Genomic DNA, 26,322 nt, shown 5'->3' on the forward strand with positions numbered 1-26,322 from the left:
ATGAGTAGTTCCATTAATACAAGAGTGGCATGATGACCTTTTCTTTTTTGCTTTCATATTGTTCTTTAATCTTTCCATTTAAAACAGGTTGTATAATAACCAGTGAGTTATAAACAGTAATCTTTTCTTTGTAGTCTTAAATAACTTCTCATTTAATGTCTTAATTTAACAAGCATTATTTCTATTAGTATTACTCTTCCACTAGTGGGTAACACCTGTTATTTTAGGTACTGAAGATTTATCAAGCATACTGACACCCACTTGTTTATAGTCACATTGAACCCTAACCAGCTGTGTTAGTTCCTTTTATATTTGCCTGGTTCTCATATTGTCACTTAAATGCTAAGTGGCAAATTATAAGGAAACAAGAACTTGGGACTTTTCTTGTTCTTTAAGTACTTTTTTCTTCTAAATTTTGGGATGAACAAGGCAATGGTATCAAGCATTTTCGTTTTAAGTACAATGAACTTTGAGATATTGTATAGAATGGTAAGCTGCTCTTCAGTATACCACCTGTGGTTAAGAAAGAACATTATTTGGGGTATTTTGAAATCTTTTTGTAACAAGGATTTTCAAATACCTTTGAGTAATCTTAAATAGGTAAACCAATCATGACTTTGAACATTGGTTTTAGCAAAAATTACAGTCTGTATGGTATCACCCTCGGATAATACGCAAAGGTGCTGCTTTTAAACTGAAAATTTTTCAGTTTTGTATTCTATGGGTTTTTTTTTTTGTTTTGTGTTTTAGATTTTTATGGATATTTTTCCTGCATGTATGTCGTACCACTTGTGTAACTGGTGCCCATGGGTCAGAGAGGGTATTGGATTCCCTAGAATTGGCGTTTCAAATTCTATGAGCCATCATGTTATCAATGTGGGTTTCAGAGATCTTAACCACTGAACCATTTCTCTAGTCCCCACATATTGAGTTTAAAAGATTATTTATATAACTCCATGTTTTACCTGATGAAACAAAAAATAAGAATTTATTGATATTGTCAGAGAGAACATTCCAGTTATGTCTTCTTTTTAGGTAAAAATTAGATGTGCATGTTACATAACAGAAACTGTCTTGCTTGAAATTTTTTTGTGAGTAAAAAGTTGCCATCAATGTTTACTTAAATGTACCAATTGTGTGCGTAAGGTCATTTTAATTTTTCCTTTAAAAGTAGATTCTGTTGCTGGGCTTGGCAGTACATGCCTTTAATCCTAGCACTCAGAAGACAGAGGACAGGCAGATCTCTGAGTTCAAGACTAGCCTGCTCTTCAAAGAGAGTTTCAGGACAGGATTCTTTTTACACCCCTCCCCCAACCCCCCTCCCCAGTAGTACTGAAAATTTGTTGTGTATACAGTAGTGGTGTATTGTGAAATAAACCAGGAGCATATATTAATTATTCATACTGACATGATTGTTAGTCTGTAGAAAATCAGGAGTCATACTATCACGTTAGTCTATAGAAAATCAAGATTCCGTTTTCTCTTGGAGCTATCACATTGTGAAGTTTCAAAGAACTCCACAGCTGCCATGTATGTAGTCACTTTGAGTAAGTGTACTTTATTTGTAGGTTAAAAAAAAGTCAAGTAGTTCACATTGTATCTTCATTCCTTCTAATTTGTAAAAAATTACGCTTTGTAGGTTTGTTATGGAAAGTAAGTGAAAAAGGCCTTGCATTTACTTGAATCAGTGATGCTGTTCTGATAGCTTACACTTGATGAGTATCTTTTGAACAGTCATTGGTGAGAACGCATAGTCTCAGTATTGTTCTGTAGAATTACTTGTCAGACAGAAGAAAATATTTTAGCACTAGCAATATACTATTTTTTAAATGCAGTGTAAGACCGACTTCCCTTAGAAGACTGGAGAGGCTTTCCTTTAGTCCACTTACATAGCTGTAGTAATAACCCTTTGTCTGGGCAGCTGTATCCACATAGTGCACCTTTATTTACTTTTGGTTTGAATTGATTCTTGTTTTTTTCTGTGGAAAAATCTCCTTTAAAAGGTGGTGGACCCAGGAAAAGAAAATTATCTTCTTCTTCTGAGGCATATGAAGAGGATGAAGCTAATGATGATCAGTCTTTAAAAAAGCCGCGAGGGGATCGTGTAAGTAACATTTGAATTGCTTGCTGTATCGGAATTAGAGCATGTTGAGTGGGGGGCTAGGCTGGTGAGTGTGGCTCATTGTAACCCTAACTAGTACGTTGAGTGTGGGTTTCAGAAGCACTAGCTTCTCTTCAGAGGACGTAGATTCAGTTCCAACCATGGATATTCACAAATCTCAGAAACTCCACTCCCAGGGACTCTGCTGGCTTCAGTAGGCACTGCAACTGTATGCATGTGATGCATAGATGAAGGTGAAAAACTCACCATATACATAAACATAAATACATTCTCAAAAAACAAGGGCTATGCTGAATGTTTAGATGTCAGACCTGAAAGTCCACCCAACTGTTGGTCATCTTTTTCCAGCTCCTTAGAGGTTCTGCACTATAGTAGTTCCTTATGCCATGCTACAATATGATTCTAGTAATCAAGCAGATATTCTGTAAACCATGTTTAAAGTTATTTGTTTCCTTTATGTGGTCATAAATAACTTCCCATAGCTGTCAAAATTTTTTATTCACTTTATATTCTGATCAATGCCTCCTTGCTGGTTCTCCCCTTCTCCTATGAGGTGTTAGACATCCCCCTGCCCAGGCTATCCCTCTACCCTGGGACATCAAATCTCTGCTTGGCTAGGTGCATCTGTTCCCATGAGGCCAGACAAGGTAGCACAGTTAGGGAATTGTATTCCAGAGACAGGCAACAGCTTTAGGGATATTCCCCTGCTTCAGTTATTGGGGGGAGCTATAAACATTGATTAAAGAACTGTTACGTGAATTGTTAGGGTTAGGACTTGGACAGCCCTAAGAACCTAAACTCAGCCTACTGACCAAATGAAGACAGTAGAAACCTAAAAACATGACTTACAAAGTATTTGCATATTTCTTAGAACTATCTGATGATAATCAAGTGCTATAAAATAGCCCACCTGAAGAATGTTGCACGCTGAGGTTGTGCAGCTCAGTTGGTAGAATGCTTTTGTATTAACATGAAAGTTTAATCTTCATTATTACATAAAACTAAGTGTGGAGGTGTAGGCCTGTAATTCCAGTAATCAGAAGGTAAAGACAGGATGACCAGAAGTTCAGGGTCATCCTTGGCCATATATTCAGTTCAGTATTAACTTGAATTGTGTAAGAATCTGTCTAAAGATAAAAGGCATTGCAAGAGAAAAATTTGTCAATAAGGACAGGGCATAATAAATGGAGTTGAGACTTACAGCTCAGTGGTAGAATGTTTACTACTATGCCCTTGACCCTGAGTTCTAGCCCTAGTACCACCAAAATCACAGCTAGAACACGTACTTAACAGCAGTAGAAAGCATATATTAGTCCTGTGATTCATGAAGTTTGGGACCACTGTGTAGTTTAAAAAATTTGTGTATGGAAGGTGTTTGTAATCCCAGCATTTAGGCTGAGGCAGGTTTCAGTTAAAACCCCAGACTTGGAATAGCCACTACAATTTGAATCATTACCTTGGTGTATTCATGTTACTCTGAACAAATTGTCCAAAAACCCATCCAATTTTGCTGTGATCCAAGGATGTGTATTATATTGGGTTGGGATGATAATTTTATTCTCTATAGTTACCTCAGAAACATGATTGTGATTTATTTTTTGAGTTAGAAGAACAATTTTTGGAACTTATAATTTGGTATTTCCTACATAGTGATTTATGGGCCTAATGTGTGCTTTCTATCATTAATAAGTATGTATTCTAGCTATATGTTCTGGTGCTAGAAAAACAACCCTAAGATTAAATCATAACTTCTGGGCCCACTGAGAGAGATTTGTGTTCAAACTCACTAAAACCATTGGATATTTTCAGCAGTGACTGCTACAGCTGATAGAGGTCTGGGGTCCTAGAGGAAATACAAACAGGCATAGCAGCCATTGCGTGTTGACTGCTTCCTTTGTGCTCCCATATATTTCATTCCAAAAACTTGTCCAGATGTCTGCTTTTAGAAGCCTTTCATTGCTTTTCAGTTCAGTGTAAAAGTAGGGAATTTTCTCTGCCTGCCTTTGTTCTGAGTATTTGCTGAAAGCTTTAGGTAGCATAGCCCGCAGACTCTGAGCTATCCCAACCTGACAGTGCTGGCCTGGCCTGCTTCCCAGCCAGGCGCCTGCCTTTCTGCCATCTTAGTCTCACTGACTTCCTCTTTCGTTCCTGTCCAGATGGCAGCTGCCTTAGTTTCCATCTGAGACCCTCTCTAACTCTCAGGACACAGAAGTCCTACCTCTTCCTCTCTCTCCCAGCTATAGGCTATTTAGCTCTTTATTTGACCAATCAGGTGATGGAGAACAATGTTTTACAAAATACTGAATCAGGAGATACTTCATAATAGTGACAATACCAAAACTGGGACTGCCACCAGATCTGTGGGTATAGAAGTCATCATTTGAATACAGGGTGCACAAAAAATATCCCCCAACAAATGTTTATTTCTGGAGATGTGATCCAAACAAAGCTTTGTAAATGTTAAGCTCTCACCCCACCCAACTCCATATCTTACTCTATTGAGAAATTCACATAGCCTGAAATTTAACTTTTTAGTGTAGACAGTTTAATGCAATTAGGACATTCCCAGTGTAGTGCATTCTGACCTTGCCTACCTAGTTACAAATGTTTTCATTGGTTCACGATGGCAGGATGCACTCAAAAGTAGGGTCTTGTTTCTTCATTTCCATAGTCCATGGCAATTGGCAGTCTGCCTTCTCCATCTCCGGATTACATACTCTAGGTATTTCTTTTATAAATGTAATTATATAACCATTTTTGTGTCATCTTTGCAGGCTTATCCAAGCAATAGCATACATTTTTTATTTGTTTCTTGAAAGCCTTATACTGTAGTAAGCCTAGGCTTACCTTGAATTTATGGTATTCCATCTACCTCAGCCTCCTAAGTGATGGAATTAAATTTTCTATTTAATGGCTAGTCACATTGCCCCCTTTGCCCTGCCATAAGTTTTTTTCCCCCCTCTTCATTGATAGACATTTGAAATATTTTTAAAACAAAGGAGGAATAGACTGAACTGTGGTAGCTAGAGCCTCTACTCCTATAGCACTTGGTAGGCAGAGCCGGAATAATCAGGGGTTCAGGGTCATCCTGACTGCAAGTCCATGGTTAGCCTTGGGCTACTTGAGAAACCTCTTAAGAGATTGTTCATTGGCTCATAGCACATACTTCTTTTTAGATACCCACGTTTGGTTCCTAGCACCCATGTTGGGTGGCTCACAGCAACCTTTAATTGCAGTTTTGAAGAATCTGATACCCTTTTCTGACTTCCACAGGCAACCATACACATGTGGGCAACATACTTACACATAAATACAAATAATACTTTGGCTTGTTTTTGTTTTTGTTTTTTAGAGTAGGCTTTCTCTATAGCCCAGACTGTACTGCTGTAGATTAGGCTGGCCTTGAACACACAGGTCCAACTGCTTCTGCCTTCCAGGTGCTAGGATTAAAGGTGTATGCCACTACCGTAACCTGATACAAATCTTTGAACACGTGAACCAGTTAGGTCTGGCAAGATGGCTCAGTTGGCACAGCACTGATGCTTTGCCGCAGAAGCATGAGAACCTGAATTTTGATCCCTACCTGGCACCCACATAAAAAGCTGTGTGCAATGGTGTGCCTCCATACCAGGAATCAGACAGGCTAATCTTGGAACTTGGTATCCAAGCAGTCACGCCAGTTGCTGAGCTATGTAAGGAGCTCAGTGAGGAGTACTTGTGTGAACAAAGGTCCAGGGAGCCTGAGGAGACCACTGCTGTCAAACTGAGACCTCCATGTACACATTAACATGCACCTATACACACAGGTACCTATGTAAACACAGCCCTTCCAGTATGACTGAGGTTTCAGAATATGCAAAAAAAACACTTGCTTGGCCATTTGGCTGTTGTTTATCACTCATCTGTAATCTTTTGTTTTGTTTTGAGACAGTTTCTCTGTAGCCGTGGTTGTTCTGGAACTCACTATGTAGACCAGGCTGGCCTGAAGTCACTCCAGAATGCTGGGACTAAAGGTGTGCGCCACCATGCCCGGCTTCTTCTGTAATCTTTAAAGTGCTTCAATATCCTCATGGAATGCAATGTTCCATGAACTTTGTTCTATTTCTTAGATAATATGAATAGGTTCTAGATCACTACTGCTAAGTGAAACTGTTGGTATGAGTGTAGTTTCTGAGAGTTTTGAAATATTTTTTCAAATACTATATTTTTTCTTTTGCTCAAAAGTCTTACTTCCTCTGATTCTTCCGAATAGACTTGTAGTTGTGAAACGCACTGTATTCCAGCCCACTAAGTCACTTTTTGCCATGCAATCCTCTTCCTTTTGTTGCCAATGCACATAGCATGTTTTTCTATATAGTGTTGGTGACAACCCAGAGCCCTGTGCAGATGAGGTACAGTCATTCCCATGTGTTCTATACCCTAGTGCTTCCATAGCACTTGATTTGCATGTGTCCTGTACAGTGTCATGTTGTCCTTCTGTGCCAGAGAATAACAATCACAATTCTTCTTTGGCTATTAAAAGAGAACTATAGCAGCTCTATTAGGAAGTAATATAGATAAAGGAGAGTGGAGAAGACTTGAGCTTATGTTTCCCTCTTTCCCTTTTCCCCTCCTTCCTGCTCATAGAGAGAAGAATCAAATGAGTCTGCAGAAGCTAGCAGCAACTGGGAAAAGCAAGAAAGTATTGTGTTGAAATTGCAGAAGGAATTCCCAAATTTTGATAAACAGGTAAAAAAGTGTTCAAATGTGCGTGTACTTACATGTTTGTATTATAAAATGGTGTTTGAGTTAAACCATGTGCAAACTTAAGGTGAACTTTGTATTTTTTTGAATTATATACACCAACTAGTATTATAAATATTTTCAGCTACTTGCTTATTACCTTAATTATTTACTGTGCTTACTAATTGTGGTGTCAGTATTATAAATGGAATCATAGTAAATATAATCATAGTAAAATTGTGAATCGTTAAATGTAAAAAGCTGATCTAACCCCTTCCATCAGGTTCTCACTCTTGAACTTTGTTGTAAGAATTTTAAAGTATTACATTTCAGTATCTTAATGCTCCATAAAGGTCATCCTCCTTTCCAGTTAACATGAAACTGTTTAGGCATGCCAATACATGAACCTCTGTCCTCTCTCTTTGCTGTGTATTTATTGACGCATATACTTGTTCAACTTATGGGAAATTTTCGTGGATGTGTTCTTTTTGTGCTCAGGTAATCTGTCTGAATTCTGGTGAACAATGCATAGTCTTGTTACAGTGTCCTTTACATGCATTATTCTGCTTGTTTATCAGCTGGGGATATATATAGCACGGCTGGTAGAGCATGCTTGTCACATATATACATAGGAGCCAGAGATGTGTTAAGTTGCATATACTGAAGCATGCCTGTTATCCAAGGCCTAGGGAAGGTGGGCAAGAGGAAAAAAAGTCACATTTCTATCCCTGTTGAACACTGTATTTGTGAGGTGAAATTAAACAGGAAGGATATATAAAATAGCACTAAAACAATGGCAATACTGAGAGAGGTGGTGTACACATTTAACTATAGCACTTGGAAGGCAGAGGCTGGTGAATTTTCAAGGCCATCCTGGTCTATAGAGAGAGTTCCAGGACAGCCAATGCTGTCTCAAAACAAAAACAAAGGTAGTAATATGAATTCTTTATTTTCCAGTGATTACATTTTAAAAGAGCATAACTATTTTTCTGTATTGTTAATTTCACGCTTTTAACAGAAAAAAATAATGTACTTTCAGGAGTTAAGGGAAGTGCTTAAGGAGCATGAGTGGATGTACACAGAAGCCTTGGAGTCTCTGAAAGTGTTTGCGGAAGATCAAGGTAATCAGTAATGGGCTCCCTCAGTCCCATGTCCTACTGTAGAACAGAGCCTGTCAGCTGCTGACTCAAAGTGATTCAGGAGTAATACTGTAAAATGTTCTAAAGGATGAATTCCCAAGTATTTTGACTTGTTCTTGACCATTGTAATAGTCAAGGTAGTGCATAACTTTGTTTTTCTTGTATAATCTTTTCTGATTCCGAAGACAACATTTAAATTGTCTTCTTCAGTTATATTTTGACATCTGCCACTCTAGGATGGATCTTACAGTTGTTTGCATATTAGCCTCACTTGCGGGAATCCAAAGTGGTGCTGTGAGCTGCAGAGAGTGGTGGAGGAGAGAGCTGCAGACAGACTTAGGTTGTGTGTGTCCAGAGATGCTTCTAACCAACAGTCAAATAGACTGCAGCATTCTACAACAAAACGACGGCTTTTAAAGTCCAGCACAGCGACTTCAGTTCTTACTTTACTTATGTATTCAAGTTTTTACATGAGCAAAGCGTGAACATAGAATAACTTATAACTCTGGAAGTTTTTTGAATAAATAGAAAATAAAAATTTTAAATTAAGCACACACTTATCTGTAGGTTTGTTCAGGACCGATACTAGAAATTAACTAGCACCCAATTTCCTTTTGTGAAGTGGCATGATATTTGCATGTGACCTATATGCCATTTCCCCTTGTCTTCTTCAAGTCATCTTACCATTACTTACAACACCTGACATGACATAAATGCTGTGCAAGCTGCTTTTCTCTTATGTAGGGAATAATGTTGAAAAAATTTATGTTCAGGATATATCCAGTTCTTTTTCTAATGTATTTTTTCCATTTTTATTAAATTGTGTATTTCTTATTTACATTTCAAATGTTATTCTCTTTCCTGGTTTCCAGGCCAACATTCCCCTAGCCCCTCCCCCTCCCCTTCTTTATGGGTGTTCCCCTCCCCTTCCTCCCCCCATTACTGCCCTCCCCCCAATAATCCCATTCACTGGGGGTCCAGCCTTGGCAGGACCAAAAGCTTCCCCTTCCACTGGTGATCTTACTAGGATATTCATTGCTACCTATGGGGTTGGAGCCCAGGGTCAGTCCATGTATAGTCTTTAGGTAGTGGCTTAGTCCATGGAAGCTCTGGTTGGTTGTCATTGTTGTTCATATGGGGTCTCCAGCCCCTTCAAGCTCTTCTAGTTCTTTCTCTGATTCCTTCAACGGGGGTCCCGTTCTCAGTTCAGTGGTTTACTGCTGGCATTCGCCCATGTATTTGCTCTTGCAGTGTCTCTCAGGAGAGATCTACATCCGGTTCCTGTCAGCCTTCACTTCTTTGCTTCATCCATCTTATCTAGTTTGGTGACTGTATATGTATGGGTCACATGTGGGGCAGGCACTGAATGGGTGTTCCTTCTGCCTCTGTTCTAAACTTGGCCTCCCTATTCCCTCCCAAAGGTATTCTTGTTCCCCTTTTTAAAGAAGGAGTGAAGCATTTGCATTTTGGTCATCCTTCTTGAGTTTCATGTGTTCTGTGCATCTAGGGTAATTCAAGCATTTGGACTAATAGCCACTTATCAATAAGTGCACACCATGTGTGTGTTTTTCTGTGATTGGGTTACCTCACTCAGGATGATATTTTCCAGTTCCATCATTTGCCTATGAATTTCATAAAGTCATTGTTTTTGATAGCTGAGTAGTATTCCATTGTGTAGATGTTCTAATGTATTTTCATATGGCTTGTTGGATCCATCAATTTGGAACCCACAGACACAGGCTACGGTCAATGGTAATTTATCCATTATTAGTACTATTTTCTTAGGAAAATAATTTAGAAAAAATTGTACCTTCATTCACAGGAAGCTTAAAAATCAGTGAAACACAGAGCAGTGGCACTTTGAGGCAATATATTTGATGTTAAATGGTGATAAATTAGTAGTCGCAGTGATAGGAAAATGCTTTACACTGCGTTGCTGCTTCTGGCAGGCTGCAACCAGGCCTGGCTCCTTTGTTCCTTTTGGCAGTGTGTGTACATGCAGCTGCTGTCTCAGAATGCCTGCTTTAAAAGCAGATCTATGTTTAAAAGTGAGTTACCAACTACCTTTGAAATGTCATTGTAGATTTTGATAGCTTTAAATTCTGTTTTATATTACTCTTAATGTGTATTAAGATTTGACAGGAAGTTGTGGTTGAATTCTTCAATATTCACAAGGAAAATGCAGTGTTTACATACTTCTTACTCTATTTGACATCTTATGTTTCATATTTTATTCAATTTTTATATTTCTAAGTTAGTTACAACTTGTGTATTTTTTTGTACACAGATGTGCAGTGTGCTTCACAAAGTGAGGTTACAAATGGAAAAGAAGTTGCAAGGAATCAAAATTATTCTAAAAATGCAGCTAAAATAAAGATGAAACAGAAAATTTCCATGAAACCACAAAATGGCTTTAACAAGAAACGTAAGAAAAATGTATTTAATCCTAAGAAAGCCGTAGAGGACTCTGAGTATGATTCGGGTTCTGATGCTGGGAGCTCACTGGATGAGGACTACAGCAGTTGTGAAGAAGTGATGGAGGACGGCTATAAAGGCAAAATTCTCCACTTCCTTCAAGATGCTTCGATTGGTGAACTGACTTTGATTCCTAAGTGTTCTCAGAAAAAGGCTCAGAAGATAATAGAACTCCGGCCCTTTAATAATTGGGAAACTCTGGTAAGGGTGTGTGTGTGTGTGTGTGTGTGTGTGTGTGTGTGTGTGTGTGTGTGTGTTCATCTGTCTGTCTGTCTGTCTGTCTGTATCTGTGTGTGTGTTTTAATTTATAGTTCCGTTTGTAGTCAGATTGTCTTCAGCCCAGGAAAGCATAAATGGGTGGCCTTATACTGTATAGAGTCAAACATTACTTTCATTGTAGCCAATAGTATTTCAAATAGTGTCATATGACCTAATTTTGAATGAATTAAGGGGTGATTTTCCTGAAAAAACCCAAGCTGATTGGCTGGGAATGCTGTCACTCATCTTTTGCATAGAAACTTGGTTCATTTCACTGCAGAAGAAGAAATTAGAGCTTACTTTTCAGAAGGAGTTGTTTGCTAGCCAGTTGTGATCTGTTAGTGCTGAGGCACCATGCAGAAGGCAAGAATGTGGCAGATACTTGACTACAACTGCCCGAAGAGCAGTAGCAGCGGCCAGAGGCGTTCCATGGCCCACATGCCAGCCTGAGTGCTTTATGCTTCCCCACAAAGAAGCAGATGTTTATTTTCTTTTTCTTCTAAATGTGACAGCTCAGTTTCTAACATGTTTCTCCTGATTAAACAACGTGGCCATTTGATGGAGTGTAGCAGGCTGCAGCATTTTTTTATTGGAAAAAATAGCAAAGTTGTGGAAGCATAGAATTCAAGTGTAGGCGAAAGAAAGGCATGAGCTCTGTCTGGTGAGTACACTTTGCACGATCATTTTCTGGTGTTTGACTTCCTGTGAATGAGTTTTATCTAAAATACCTGCTTTTTGAGTTTTCTAAACTTCAGCGATTATCAAATATTATTCCTATGAATACTCTTGTGTTTTAGATTTTACTTCAACTTTTATGGAAATGTGGGCTTTATTCTTGGGTTGTGTATAGGCCCTCCAAGCCCCGCAATATGGATGGTTGTGTACAGCTTTGAGAGATGAGGCGGCTCTTGCTGGTTTGTGGAGGCTTCGGTGTTTTAGTCCTTGTGCTGTGGAATGTAGATGCATGCATTTGTGACTAATACTAGACCTATAACGAACCTAAACGAGCATGGATGACCTCAATAAGTGTCCTGAAATGTTGATGGGGATGGTCTCTGCACAACAATTTCCGAAAAGCATTTTTTTAAAAAAAAAATAAAGTATTTTAGCATATAGAAAAATACTAGTCCAGCAGAACTTGAAGGGGGAAAAAAAAAGACACATAATCAGACTTAAAATGTTTCGTTTTGCCCCAAGCGCATGCTTTTCTAGAGAACATCTGTCAAAGCAGATCCTTTCGAAACTTGTTTGGCTTTGCCTGAGTGATTACTTGTTGAGGTATTTGCTGAAGGGCTTTCTGCTTCTTCTTTTCTCCCGTTTTATTTTTCTTTTAATCTTTAATGGTCTCTTGTGTTATTATGGGCTTGGGTTGCTCAGGCTTGTTAGGATTTTAATTTATTTAATAAGGGATGCAGTTATCTGTACTAGTTTGTGTAGTCACTGTAACTACTTGCCCAGATAGCTTATAATAAAAGCAGATTATATAGTTTTACCAAGGTATATGTGCCAGATGTTTTAAAAAATATTCAGCAACTTAACATGGACAAGACATATTTCCTTAATTAATTGGCAGAGTTTATATCAGTCTTGACATGAATTTGGAGATTATGCATTATTTACTAAGTCTCCTGACTTCTTTTTCCTTCACGAAATTGGACATAAAGACCATATTGTTCATCCTAGCCAACCCATCTCAATGTTGAACATTTTATGAAGTAGTGAGAAAGTATCTTAAAAGTAGACGAATTACTTCATTGGGTACAATGTTTTGTTATCCTGAGCAAGGTGTATAAATAGGCTATTGCAAATTGATAAATAGACAAGTAAATCTCTAAGCCTAAAATTTTAACTTCCTTAGAAATTTTTGCTTTTACTTTCTAGGAGCCAGCATTTTGAATGTGACTAGATTATAAAGTAATTTAATATATTAATAAAATGATTAAAAATTTAATATTATATACATTTCTATAAAAGCTATATAACTTACTGTCCTTTTTTATTAATAATGTGATAATATATTCAGGGTTAAAGCAAACAATAGCAAAAATACCCCTATGCTGTACTCAAAAATTACTATGACATTTGAAGTTTTGTCATTCAAGGTTTTACACAGAACTAAATGAAATTATAAGATATTACAGATTTAGGACAGCGATCTTAAACCTTTCAATTCCTAAAGCGATTGTTGAATTCCTAACAGTGAATAAATAAATGTAAATTCATAAATATTTAATCAAAAATGCAACTTGAATGTAAAAATCTTAGAAACACCTTTAACCCATACTTTGAAAAAGTTGTAGATTATTAGTTTTCACTAAACCTTTAAATATATAATGTAATATAAATCTGATTCATATAATATATAATATATTTGCATAATAGTAGCCATTTAATAGTATATCACAATAATTCTAAATTCTGAGGTTGCAGTTTTCTGTATTGCTCTAATTTTCTTTCTAGAGGATGTTTTTCCTCCTTTTTTTCCTTAAGTTAAAATGTTTTCGATTTAATCACCTTTATTTTATTTGAGAAAAAAATTGGTTTTTTAAAAGATGTGAATTCAAAGTATTTATGTTTGTAGCTTTATTCATTTCTTTCTTTGTCCTTGTACTGTGATTTCAATAATGTTAGATTTTCTTTATGTTCTTTTCTTTTATCCAGAGTTTTTTTTAAATAGTAACACTTTACATGCTAATTGTAAATAAACTACAATGTTACATATAGCAGGCTTTGCAATATAGCAAGCCAAAAATGGCATTAGTTGAAAATTCATGATTGTTAAAGTAGGGAAAATGAAAGTTTTTATTGGCAAAGTTCATAATTGATGGTATCAGTTCACCAACTACTTGCAGAAGTTTGGTCTTTCTAGCCTAGTATCAGACAGGATAGGGATACGATTGTGTCCATGTTGCATTTTTAATTGCAGTGTTATATGCTTGTTAGAATATTATTTATGGAAGATATAGTTTGATTGTTATAGGGCTTCCCCAGCTCTCATGATGCCCAGGGTTCAATCCACAGCACCAAATAAATCAGGCACAGTGGCACACACCTGTAATCATTGCACTTGGGAGCTAGAAACAGAAGAATCAGAATTTCATGGTTCTCTTTGACCACAGAACACATTTTAGGCCATATTAGGCTACAGGAGATCCTGCCTTAAATAAAATAAAACATACTTTGTTAAAAAGCATGTCTATTTATACTGCTTGGTATAGTATTTACGAATAGCTTCCTTCATGAATATTACCTACCATCTTTAGATTCCTGTCTCTTTCAGTGTTCAGGGTAAATGTGTATTAGCACTGCCCCAGCAGGTACAGCTTCTGTCTAGTGCTTTGTTCTGCCAGTGCTGCTCTGTCTTCTCGTGATTTGAAGAACTGGTGCCTGACTTCACTTTGTTTAACCCTATAAAATACTTGTCTTCATTTCATCTTAAATACTGAAATGGTTCTTTCTGTTTTCTTTTTCTTTTATTAGTTTATTTCTGTTTTATGTTTTTGTCTTTTTTTCTGAGATAGGGTTTCTCTGTTAGCTCTTGGAACTCATTTTGTTGACCGGGTTAACTTTGAACTCACAGAGATCAATCAGTCTCTGCCCCCCAAACCCTGGGATTAAAGGTGTGCGTCAGCACAACTGGCTATGATTATTATTTCTTTGAGTAGAGTGGTTTCATTGCTTTTTAAGATTACTGTATTGGGGCTTTATTTTAATTTGTACAAGTTTGATGAACTTCCTAAAAATTACAAATGGATTATGAGTAGTTTGCCATATACTTATAGCTGCTGCCAGCTATGTGTAATAATGAGTAAGACCGTCCTTGAACTGTTTTTTTTTTTTTGGTTCTTTTTTTTCGGAGCTGGGGACCGAACCCAGGGCCTTGCGCTTCCTAGGTAAGCGCTCTACCACTGAGCTAAATCCCCAGCCCCTGAACTGTTTTTTGACTAAGAATTAAATAATTTTAGAAATTTACCTTTAAACAATTTCCTCCTCTTATAAAAATTCAAAGGCATTTTCTTTTGCAAGAGTGACACATTGTGGCAAGAGAGAGGAACTGCAGTTCCAGGGTCTACTGGTCCCTTCTCTTTTCAGTACAGGCCCTTGAACTCAGCCTTTCAGAGAAGAACATTCTTGGGATACTACTTGAGATTTTTAGAGACGCTAATCGTGTTGATAGTCTTTGCATATAGCTGTCTAGTAAGTAGGAGTTTTATGTTTTCTTTACTCTCCCTTAATACTGTTTTTTTTTTTTTTCTTTTCTTTTCTTTTTTTTTAGAAGCTGGGGACCGAACCCAGGGCCTTGTGCTTGCTAGGCAAGCGCGCTGCTAAATCCCCAACCCCCTTAATACTGTTTTTTAAGTTGATTTTTGTATGTGTAAAATTGAAACACCGTAGGAATGAAAAATGTGGTTTATCCAAAATTCCACCAAAGATACCCACCACCTAAGAGAGTTTCGTGCCATCTATTCATTGATACATTTAATGCCATGTAAACAAGATCCTACTTTTTATGCTTCTCTGTGACCTGAGGTTTATAGGGTGACCTTGTCCTGCTTACGCCTATGTTTAAAATCATCGATAATTGTTTTGACTTTTTGTTTGCTCTTTTTTGCAACTTTTCTCTGTTATAATTAAAATGTTACCTTGTTTTTCATATTTTCATACTCAGGACTAGAGTTAAGCACCTCACTCCCAAGAATTACAGCCACCTTTATAGTATATACAATTTAACAACAGAGTTTTTGTGCTTAGCAATATTCCTTTAAAAAATATATACTTTTGAATTAAACAGTTTTTGCTTAATTAATTTTTTTCTGTATATGAGCATTTTGCCTCCATATATTTTTGCGTACCATATATTTGCCAGGTGCCACGAAGGCTGGAAGGTGAGGGTGTTGTATCTCCCCAAGCTGGAGTTACAACTCTGACCCATTTTGCTGGTGCTGGGAATTAAGCCTTGGTCCTTTGGGTGGAAGAACAGCCACTGAGTGCTCAGAACTGCTTAGTCATCTCATGAATCCCTTCTATCTTAGTTTTCATTCTAAATACGTTTGCCTACTTGATGTCAAGCTCATTCATTCTTTGGTTTTGGCCTCCTGACAGCTGAGATTGAAAGTATGTATAGGTTTATGTAGCCCATTCTGGCCTTCGCTCATTGTAGAGTAGAAAATGGCCTTAAACTCTTTGATCTCTCTGCCTCTTCACCCAAGGTTTACATGCATGTGCCACAGGATCTTTCATTTAGTATTTTTTGGTAAAACATAGAACTTATCAGCCATTTTGTGGTCAAGCATTCATGGTGTCCCTTTAAAACAGAAAATCTTATCCTTTTTTGACTTAAAACCTTTTAATTGCTTTACAGTGTTCATAATTGAACTCATCAGAATGGTCCTTCAGTCCTTTCCCACTTTCTGGTTGAAATAATCTTGTGTTCTTCTAAGCTCTGATATGTTGATCGTATGATTACAGCAGTTCTTTGTTACATCTGAAGAGAGTTTTTAGGTTTTAGCATTCTTCTTATAATACAGGCCTGTGAAGTTCCATCCTTTCTTTTTAACACTTAGATTGTCTTTCCTAATTAATAGTAAACCATGTAAGGGAGAGACTGTTTCTATGTAGCAGATACTTTTACCAGTCAGAGTCATATTCATTAGAGAACAAAACAACCAAACTCCTTAATTTATATAATAAAAAGTAGTTGGCTACAGAAAAAAAAATCAATTTACAGAAGTGGTATCACTTCTCTGAAAATATTACTTGTTTTGAGCTTTAACAAATGTTTTTCTTTGTGCATGCATTAATGTCTGTGTTTCTATGTAAACGTGCATGGGTGCCTGCAGAGGGCAGAAGAGGGTACTGGATACTTTGGAGCTGGGGTTATAGCTGATTATAAGTTAACCTGATGTGGGTTAAGAACCAAATTTGGGACTTCTGCAAAAGCAGGAAGTACTCTTCGCTCTGATTTGTCTCTCCTGCTCTTGGTTTCAGATTTTAAGTTATTTGAGAGAAGATCTGTTAACATTGAAAACAAAGCACAAACTTTGGATTTTCTCCAATTTTATAACGTAAATTTTTTGGATTAAGAATTGTTGGATTTAATGAGTTGTTGAGTAAGATGTACCTTGTAATTTTTGCACACTATGTTACTTATGTTCTTTCTTGATTTCTGGTTAATTTTGGTGTTTTTCTCATATGCAAACTTCCAACAAACTGCACAGTAGAAATGAGATGAGGATTTTTGTTCCATAATTTTTTATTTCATTTAAAATGTGATATTTTAATGAAATTTAATAAAACCTCCCTATACCTAATGAATATGGGTAATTTCCCCCTGAACTTAACTATGAGGGCAAGGGGTTACCTAATGATTGTGAATATTGTCCCTGTAGAAACATAACACACAAATAACAGTATTTTGGGCACTGGAGAGACATCTCAGTGATTAAGCTCTTCTAGAGGATCCAGATTTGATTTCCAGCATTCTTATGACAGCTAAAAAAATATCTGTAAGTAGTCCTGGATGGAGTACCTGACACCATCTTTTGGCCTCTGTGGGCACTATATGTATGCAGTGTACATACATGAAAGCAAAACACACATAAAGTGAAAGACAAGTGTATCAGTGTTTTATAGTTCTGTTATATGCTGGGCTTGGTGGCATATGCTTTTAATGCCTCTACAGGGGATCAAGAGATAGACTGATCTCTGTGTTAAAGGTCACAAGGTCTATATAGTTCTAGACCAGCCCGCTATACATTGTGAGTGACCTGTCTAAAAGCAATAAAAATCCTATAGAATAGATCAGAAAAATTGTTTCCTAACAACCAACTCTTAGTATAAACATAAAAATTATTTTGTTACAAATTGGATTTTGTTTTACAAGAAACATATTTCAGAAATGGTGAATTTCTATTGTGTAGGTTTCTCACTACATTTTGAAACACTGTAATCACAAGAATGATTTTTATTTTAATTTAGAAGTGTATGGTAAATATTATATGGTGATATGAATCAAAATCATTTGTTTTTATTCTAGCAGATGGCTGTCTGTTAGGTTCCTCCCTACAGTTCTGGATTGAGGGACTTTTTTTTTCCTCAGTGGGCTGCCAAGTGGTGGCTGAGCTTTTTCATCCTTTGCATAATAATGTTTGAGCTTTGTTCTTTAGGGCGTAGGTTTTCAGTTATTTGTATTATTCAGGGTCTCCTTTTGAAAACATTCTTTTAAAGTTTTACAATTATTTACACAGGTACTATATTGTAGTTGTTTTAAAGAGTTTTTTTTTTTTTTTTGTAACTATTAGATTGGTCATAATTAACCTGTATGTATACTGCATGTTATCAAACCCAGGGTCTTTCACATGCTGGCAAATGTTCTATCACTTAAATTTATGAAATTATATTTTGATCTGTGATGCTTTTCTAATAATCTCCACTTAAAAACAAGGTATCAGCCTGTGTAGTGTTCATGCCTTTAATGCTACCGCTAAGGAGGCAGAAGCAGGCAGATCTCTAGATGAGTTTCAGTTCAGCAAAGGCAATAAAATGATACCCTGCCTTGTAAACAAACAAACAAATGTAAGTTTAACGTGTTAAATGATAACTATTTGTGTTGTAATTTGTAGAGTTGTACTTTGATATGTCTTCAGGTTAATCTTTTTTTCTTTTTTCTTTTTTTTTTTCGGAGCTGGGGACCGAACCCAGGGCCTTGAGCTTGCTAGGCAAGCGCTCTACCGCTGAGCTAAATCCCCAACCCCCAGGTTAATCTTAATATTCAGTAGTCATAGAAAGTGACAGAAATGAAAGTGAGTTTAGCCCCACAGTCTGTTTTGCTATTATCTTTACTAAGGGGTGAAGCTGAACTTTTGGGGGTAAAATTAGTGGATGAGAAATGTCATGGTGAATTTTAACTTTGTGCCCTTGGGTGTGCTGCACTGTTCCACCCCCCCCCCCCAATCCTACTCTCTTTGGATCCATAGATGAAAGACACATATACATTATCTTATTTCTAATAGGTTTTTAGCTCAATGGCTGGGTACTTCTGAGCCTCCTGTGGCTAGCATGCTTTTCCTTTTTCCCTAACTGGATACTTTCTAAATACCCTTAGCTTTGCTGCCTTGTAACCTTCTGTGAGGCCCATTGGTCTCTGCTGCCCAAAATGTTTCTGGGTTGCCCTTCCTGGGACCGCTTTCTCTTTTTACACCTGCATTTTGGCTGATAACTCCTTTTATAGCTCTAATTCTGTTCCTTCTCTCCTCCCCTGGTCAAGGTGATCTCCTCTCTCGCTATATGTCTTAGACTGTGCAACTCTAAGGGTCTCAAGCCATCTCCCTTATCCCAGCCATTGGCCGCTGGCATCTTTATTGATCAATCAAAAACAAATTGGGGACAAGGATCTTCAGCAGATTTACAATTAAATCAAAGCATCAGAACCATTCCCCTACAATGAAATATGAAAATTTAATATTTTTAATATAAGGAAACATTTGCTGCCAGTACCAATAAATTTGATAATAAATTTGAGTTTATGTATTGTGTGTTATGTTGAGTATGTGTGAAAAGAGACATTTTATTTCAGCACAATGTGTTTGAAGTGGCAGTATTTCAGTGAAGCACATAAGAATTCAAGTGTAGACATGAAAAGCCAGTTCACGCAGCACTTCTTGATGTCTTTACAATCTTTTCTCCCCTGAAAGAGAGAATTTGGATTTGGCTGCCCAGTATGGTTGTGCACTCCTGCAACCCAGTGTTTGGGGAGCAGAGGTGAGAAGGTTACAATTTTGAGGGGAGTCTGAGCCACAGCACAAAACCTTAAGTTAACTAAGTAACTAGAAAAGAACTTTAATTCTTTCTGCCTGATAGATTTGAGCTATTGAACTATTTTTCTTTTTATGTCATAGTTTACAAAGATGTCCAAAATCAATGGCCTATCTGAAGATTTGATATGGAATTGCAAAACGGTAATTCAAGAAAGGGATGTAGTTATAAGACTTATGAACAAATGTGAAGATATTTCAAATAAATTAACCAAACAAGTTACCATGCTTACTGGAAATGGAGGTGGATGGAACATAGAACAGCCTTCCCTTCTAAACCAAAGGTATCATTCATTGATTACAGTTATTTTGATCTTACTTGAATAAAGTATCTGAACTTTTATTTGCATTGTGCCTAGGGAAACCAAATGTGATTCAGCAACTAAGGTTAGAAGACATTTCTCTAAGGTTCTCAGTGGCACACACAGTATGCCAGTATGTTTTCTTTGATCCCTCCCCCAGCAGGAGATTTTACTCTATTGTGTTGTTTGTTATGTAATCTTATATAACCTTTATCTTCCTTATCTGGCAACAGATAGCTTTATGTGTATTCACTGAAACTAATAAGAATGTTTTAGCCATACTTGTGTAAACTGATGATTTTGCTCTTCGTGTTTCTTAAGCACTTTGAAAAGTCTCCTTGAGGGTAGAAACAAACCAAGAGGATACAGCAGATCGTAACTGCACCCAGTCTTCTAGATGCTACTCATTAAAGTACCTTGCCAGAAGCCTGGCAAAAACTAAACATGTAGAACCATCTAACATCAGTAAATACTCAAGTGGCATTTTGTTTCTGCATAAGGTATTGGAGGATTGTAGTAGGAGAAAGTACATTTTGAACTTTTTTAAAAATAATTTGCTTAGTTTTAAGTAGTTTGGAAATGTAAACCTGTTCAGAATACTTCCTTTTCGGGAAGTACATTCAATTGCTCATTTTGACGTTTGCTTGTATTTCATTTGTTTCTGTTCTTTTTGTTTTTGAGACGGGCTTTCCTATATATAGCCTTACCTGGCTTAGTGCTCACTATGAAGTCTAATCTGGTCTCAAACTAATGATAATTCTCCTGACTCACCTACTAAGTGCTAACATTGTAGTTTTACTCCATGGAACCACCACACTTGGCTTAAAATAGTCCACATCTCTAAAATCAAGGACTAGTTGGAATAGATTCTAGAAGATCTATACCATGCAGGGTATATGCAACTTTAAATGTTAATTAGAGCCAGGCATGTTGTCTCATCTCTGGAATCCCAGAAGGGTGGACAAGACAGGAGGATCATCACCAATTTGAGGCCAGCCTGGGCTACATTGTGAGTTCAAGACTAGCTTGAGCCACAGGGGAATTTAAGAAAAACAAAACAAAACAAAACAAAACAAAAACTTGTCTTACAGAGAGGGAGATTTGTTTAGAATATTTGTACTTTTCTGTTGTTGAAAATTTTTCTTACAGTTTTTTGTTTTGTTTTTGTTTTTTAGCACTAGGGTTTTGGCAAAAGGATTACCTTAGTTTATGTCTGGTATTTTTCTTAGTTAATGATCAAAGCATATTTGCTGATGATCACTGGATTAATAGTTCAAAATCATAGTATGAAGCAAACAAAGAAGATATGATTATTGGCCTTTAATAGTAAGTTCGAATCTTTTCTGTGCCCTTCTAGGGTGCTATGTGGTGGTGTAGGGAAACGTGATGCAGCTCCCACAAAAGAAGCCCTTTGTGTGTTGCGTAGACAGAACTATGTCAGCAAGTTCTCCTAAGTGTAGTTGGAGCTGCTGCTGCTGCTTGTTCTTCAGCGTGGACGTGGGGAGTTCTTCACTCTGCCAGACTTTCCCAGTTGAGTCCACTTTATCATAACTTGGAGTTTAAAAATGAGTACTTCACTGCATCACTTAAAAACTCTCAACCCACATTCATAAATTTCTCTTCTAAATAGTGTGGTCAGGTAATAATCTCCTTTCCCTTAGTGTAAGGCATATTTTAATTATAAATATTAATGTATTTCTTAATGACATTTTTTATTTTTAATGAAATACTTGATGAGAAATGAAGTTTTAAGTTCTCCTTAGAGCAAAGTCCAAATTGTATCCCCTTGGCAGACTGGCCAGACTTTGCAGCTGCAGTGTAGAAAAATCTGTAGTTGATTATTGCTTTACAGAAGTAAACAGTGTCCAGACAATAACCTTTATTAGCTTTGATAGTGCTGACGAAAGAACCCAGGTATCTCTCATTGGGCACAGGTGCTGTGTTATATATATTTCCAGCCCTTGGGACTTTCTCTCAACAGAGCAGAGCCTTTGTGTCTCCAGATACATGGAATCAGTTAATGCTAGGTGTTTAGTTTACCATGGCCAATTGTTAATTTTAATAGGAGAAAATTTTCCTTTGGAGGTACAGACATTCCAGAACTCCTTGTAAGAAATCACATACCAGAACTGGAGAGAAGGCTGAACTGTTATGAGTCCTGCTGCTTCACAGAGCTTGAGCTCAGTTCCCAGCACTCACATCAGGCAGCACACAAATGCCTATAAATCCATTCAGCTCCCAAGGTTTAATGCCCTCCATTTGCCTCTGTGGTACTAGCATACTCTAATACTCTCATATACATAAGCAATAAAAACACATCTTTAAAAAAGAAAATTTGTCATGTGTACTTCAAAACCATTACATATTCATACTCATTTCAAAATGTTAAACTTGTTTAAAGTTAACATGTAATGATGTAAGGAACAGTGGCATTAAATTAGAGCTTAATTAGTTCAAATTTTAGAATAAGTATGTAGATAGTATATCCCGTCCTAGTTTTTATGTTTTTTTCTTACTATAGGCATAACTATCTCTAAGACTTTAGTAGTTGATAGGGAATTGACTAATTTTAACTCTTCTCATTGAAAAGGTTTCTAACTTACTCAGCAAAAAGTAGGTCATCTGTCTTTTCCAAGCTAAACCCAGGGAATGCTTGTTTGATAGGATGGGCTTTCTGTCCTGTTTTAAACAGAAATTATTGACAAATGGACTGGTGTCAATGAAAATAGTTTAACCTGAATAGTGCTCTTTAAGTAACTAATAGAGTAGTGTTTGAGGAGCCATGGTGCTGTTAGAAGACGTGACCCTTGGTGGATGGCAGATCGAGTCTGTGTGTGGAACATTTCAAACAAGCTTCTCCAGCTCACAGTTTTGCATTTCACACTAATTATGCACAGTCCTCGGAACTCTTCTTCTTTCTTTCCTTTCAGTCATGATGAACTAGCTTTTCTTACAACACGTGCTTCATTTTACACCGAAGAAGTAATGACTGGGAGAGTTCTTTTTTTCCCCCAGCAGAAAAGCAACCTCCAAATAATCCATTATTTTTTCATTTATGGTCCCAGAACATTTCACTGAGTGGAAAGTAGGAGAACCTCCAGCCTAGAGATGTTTGTTAGATTGCAGATTTCGAGTTCTGAACACTTCCTACATTCTTATAAGTAAATGGATCGTTGGTCTTCACATGTAATTGTTAAAATTAGGAAATTGTCAAAATAAGTAGAAGGGAAGTTTGAATACGTAACATCTAAATGATAGGTAGGACCTGCAAGAGAAAAAATATAACCTATCGCAATTTGTCATTTGTCAAATTAATGATTTGTCATATTAAATAGTTTTTTTCATTTGTCTTTTGTTTGTTTAACTGGTGCTGGTGATTTTACACAGGGCCTTATGCATGCAAGGCAAGCACTCTTAACAATTAAGCCATATCCCTATCCAGCAAATGGAGTGCAAATTGGCTTTGTTAAACCTGTCTGCATCTTCATTGATCCTTTTAGGTTGGCCTATTGTGTTCTGGAGAAACAATCTATATCAGGCAGCAGTTTTCCTCATACTAAGCAACACTATCACGATATAGACAGAACTAGCTAAGGAACATATATGTATGACTATACATATACACTTATATATGAATGTGTGTTTTTTAATCAAATATTCCAATTTAATAAAACTATTTAGTCAGATATCTAATTAAAGTGTCTTACCTAGGCTTCCTTGTGATTATAAATAAGTCAGTATTCCTTGAATAAATTATTTCTGTATAGTAGATGCTCTTTGCGTGAGTATTTTGCCAGAGCCTTTAAACTTTATATTAGTGGTGAAAATTTTTTGTAAATTTAGTTGAAGAATATTCCTTGTTTGTTTTTTTTTTTAATGATGGCGTGTTATGGTGGCCCTCAGATACATTTATAAAATGTTGTAATAGTCCCTTATCAAAATTTTATTTTTATGATATATATATATATACATATGTATGTATATATATACATACATATGTGTATATATATATATATATATATATATATATAGAGAGAGAGAGAGAGAGAGAGAGAGAGAGTAAAGAAAGCATTGGTAAGGACTCAAAAGTAATAGAGAAATAGGTGTTGACTTGACCATGGGATTTGCTATTTTGTGGGTAAAGGGTTGGCTGTGGGGCTAGAGAAGTAGCTCAGCCCTTACGAGCACATGCTACTTTTGCAGAAAAGCTGTTTAGTTTCCAGCATATTGAGCAGCTCATCACTACCTACAGCTTGAATTCTGGTCAGTATAGATACCAAGAATGCATGTGGTCCAGTGACATACATACAAACAAGCACCTGTACATATAAAAAATTATTTTTAAAAGGGGGCCTTTAGAGTAGGTCTGATTGAATACGAGGGCCTTAGGAAAGTTTTTACATTTCTGGAGGTAATGGTTCTGCATCTGTAGGTCACTGCCTCTGTAGGAGCATAGAAATTACATTGGTAAATAGTATTCTTTTTGTAAGGAGGGCACATACTTTGACGTTAGAAATGCAGATAATGTTTTTCTTCCCTGTATTATTGTTACTTTTAGTGAGAAACGTTTTTGTGTAAGGCTGAAACATAGACTTTGGTTTGAGGTGGAGTACTTTTTGACCCCACCTCACTGGAGATGCTTTGGTTTCAGAATTTAAGCCCATAGTCTAGTTGCTTATATGCCACAGCTTATGTCCAGACCTCTTTTCTGTGTGTAGACTAATGTGTGTAGAGGAAGCTAAGGTGGCAGAGGGAAAGCTAGAGAGTGTTTTAGGCTTTCACACTGATGTGTGGTGAGTGCTGTATTTCTGAGAATGAGAATAGGCTTTGGACTTAGAATGACCTCCCAAGTTAAAATCTGAGACTTGACGTTTTGTACTTGTATAGCCCCAGATTCCTGGGTCTCATATTTTATCTGAAAAACTATGACAGTAACTATTTTATAGCATTCTTAAAAGAAAGGTTAATAAAGTTAGTAAAGATATCTCAAAAATGACATGCATTCTTTATATAGTAGATTGTCAATAAAATCTGTTGTTCTTAATTTTAGCTATCTAAACATTTAGGAAAATGTTGTTTTCATCCATTATCACTCTCTAATATAAGCAAAGTTGTTCCTGGGGATTAATTTGTTTATGTATTTCCAAGTTAAAAAGTTAGAAAACACTTGCATTAGCAAATTTATATATGTAAATATATGCATATGCACACATATGTTACTCTAGAACTAAACAAAGCTATTATTAAGCAACCTGGCAGAAGAACAAATTATGTTTGTGGGTTTAGTTGTAATTTCTTTAATGTGCTAAAAGTCTAGTCAATATAATCTATTTTTCTAGACTAAATGTCACTTTAATAATACATTATAGTTAATATTCTGATCATTAATAGAATTCAGTAATTTGTTAAAATTATGATTTAACCCAATATAAAAGTGTTTTATGTAATTTGTACTGCCAAAAGAAGTAAACGGCAAACATTGACTACATTTTTATGAGATTTTAAAAATTACTATGGATTGTGTTTTGTACTTACTTTTTAAAAATATACATAGCTTGAAAGAGTCAGGTTAAAAGGTAAGGCTCATCTGGATAGTTTTGGATTTTTTTGTGTGTATGTTTGTTATAATCCAAATGTCAGAAAAATAGAATAGAAAATTAATTTAAAAAAAGTATAAATCTGTAATATTTGTTTTCTTCATCAGTTTGTCACTCAAGCCCTATCAGAAGGTTGGTTTGAATTGGCTGGCATTGGTGCATAAACATGGACTTAATGGCATTTTGGCAGATGAAATGGTAAGTGTACATCATTAATAGGACTTATAATTCAACATGTCAGATATATTGCCATTTAAGTCATTATGGCATTTTTCCTTGTTGTTATTTTGCTTTCTTGTGTTTTTTGTTGTTTGGTTGGCTGGTTGTTTTGTGGAGTTACCAAACCCAGTGCAAGGTAGGCAAGCATCCTACCACTGAGGAACATCATTGGACATTGTAGTTTTCACTGAACCCATTACAGTAGCTTACATGTTGTTTTACCTTTCTTTATTTTTCGTGCTTTAGTTTTAGCCCTAGTCCTCCACAACTGAAAAAAGTTTGTCTTTCTGGTTATGATTATATATCAAAGTAAATATTACAAAAAGGCATCAGGAAAACCATTTCAATGTTTGAGCTAATTCCCCCCACCCCCAATTACATTTGTTTTAGGCTGAGAGAATGAAACTTGTTGTATCCATTAGTCTAGGTTTGTCATATATGAACTTAACTGTTAGTCTGGTGTAACCTCACCGTTCAGCTGTACTTAACAAAAGCATTTATTGAGCATGAGTTACATGCTGGCTGTATTGCCTGTAGCACTTGGGAGATAAAGGCCAGAAGATTCAAGTTTGAGGCCAGTCTGGCTACATGCAAACCCTTCCACAAAAAGTCAAGCAAACAAAAGAAAAGGTTGTATTCAGTGAGTAACACATATGAACAATCATAATAATGCTG

The 26,322-nt window shown here is 36.6% G+C and overlaps 1 protein-coding gene across 5 annotated transcripts in view; it reads left to right on the forward strand.

Moving 5' to 3' along the window:
* Smarcad1 (SWI/SNF-related, matrix-associated actin-dependent regulator of chromatin, subfamily a, containing DEAD/H box 1`) overlaps positions 1–26,322 on the forward strand; it is a 69,334-nt gene that overhangs the window by 19,563 nt on the left and 23,449 nt on the right. For all 5 annotated transcript variants that reach the window (XM_039107564.2, XM_006236600.5, XM_039107565.2 and 2 more), the window contains 6 exons: positions 2,004–2,104; positions 6,749–6,850; positions 7,884–7,965; positions 10,271–10,659; positions 19,614–19,813; positions 25,536–25,626. In XM_039107564.2, the coding sequence (XP_038963492.1) occupies positions 2,004–2,104; positions 6,749–6,850; positions 7,884–7,965; positions 10,271–10,659; positions 19,614–19,813; positions 25,536–25,626 (965 nt within the window). The remainder of the gene's footprint in view (positions 1–2,003; positions 2,105–6,748; positions 6,851–7,883; positions 7,966–10,270; positions 10,660–19,613; positions 19,814–25,535; positions 25,627–26,322) is intronic.

Source organism: Rattus norvegicus, chromosome 4 (genome assembly GCF_036323735.1).
Source record: "Rattus norvegicus strain BN/NHsdMcwi chromosome 4, GRCr8, whole genome shotgun sequence".
Taxonomy (NCBI): domain Eukaryota; kingdom Metazoa; phylum Chordata; class Mammalia; order Rodentia; family Muridae; genus Rattus; species Rattus norvegicus.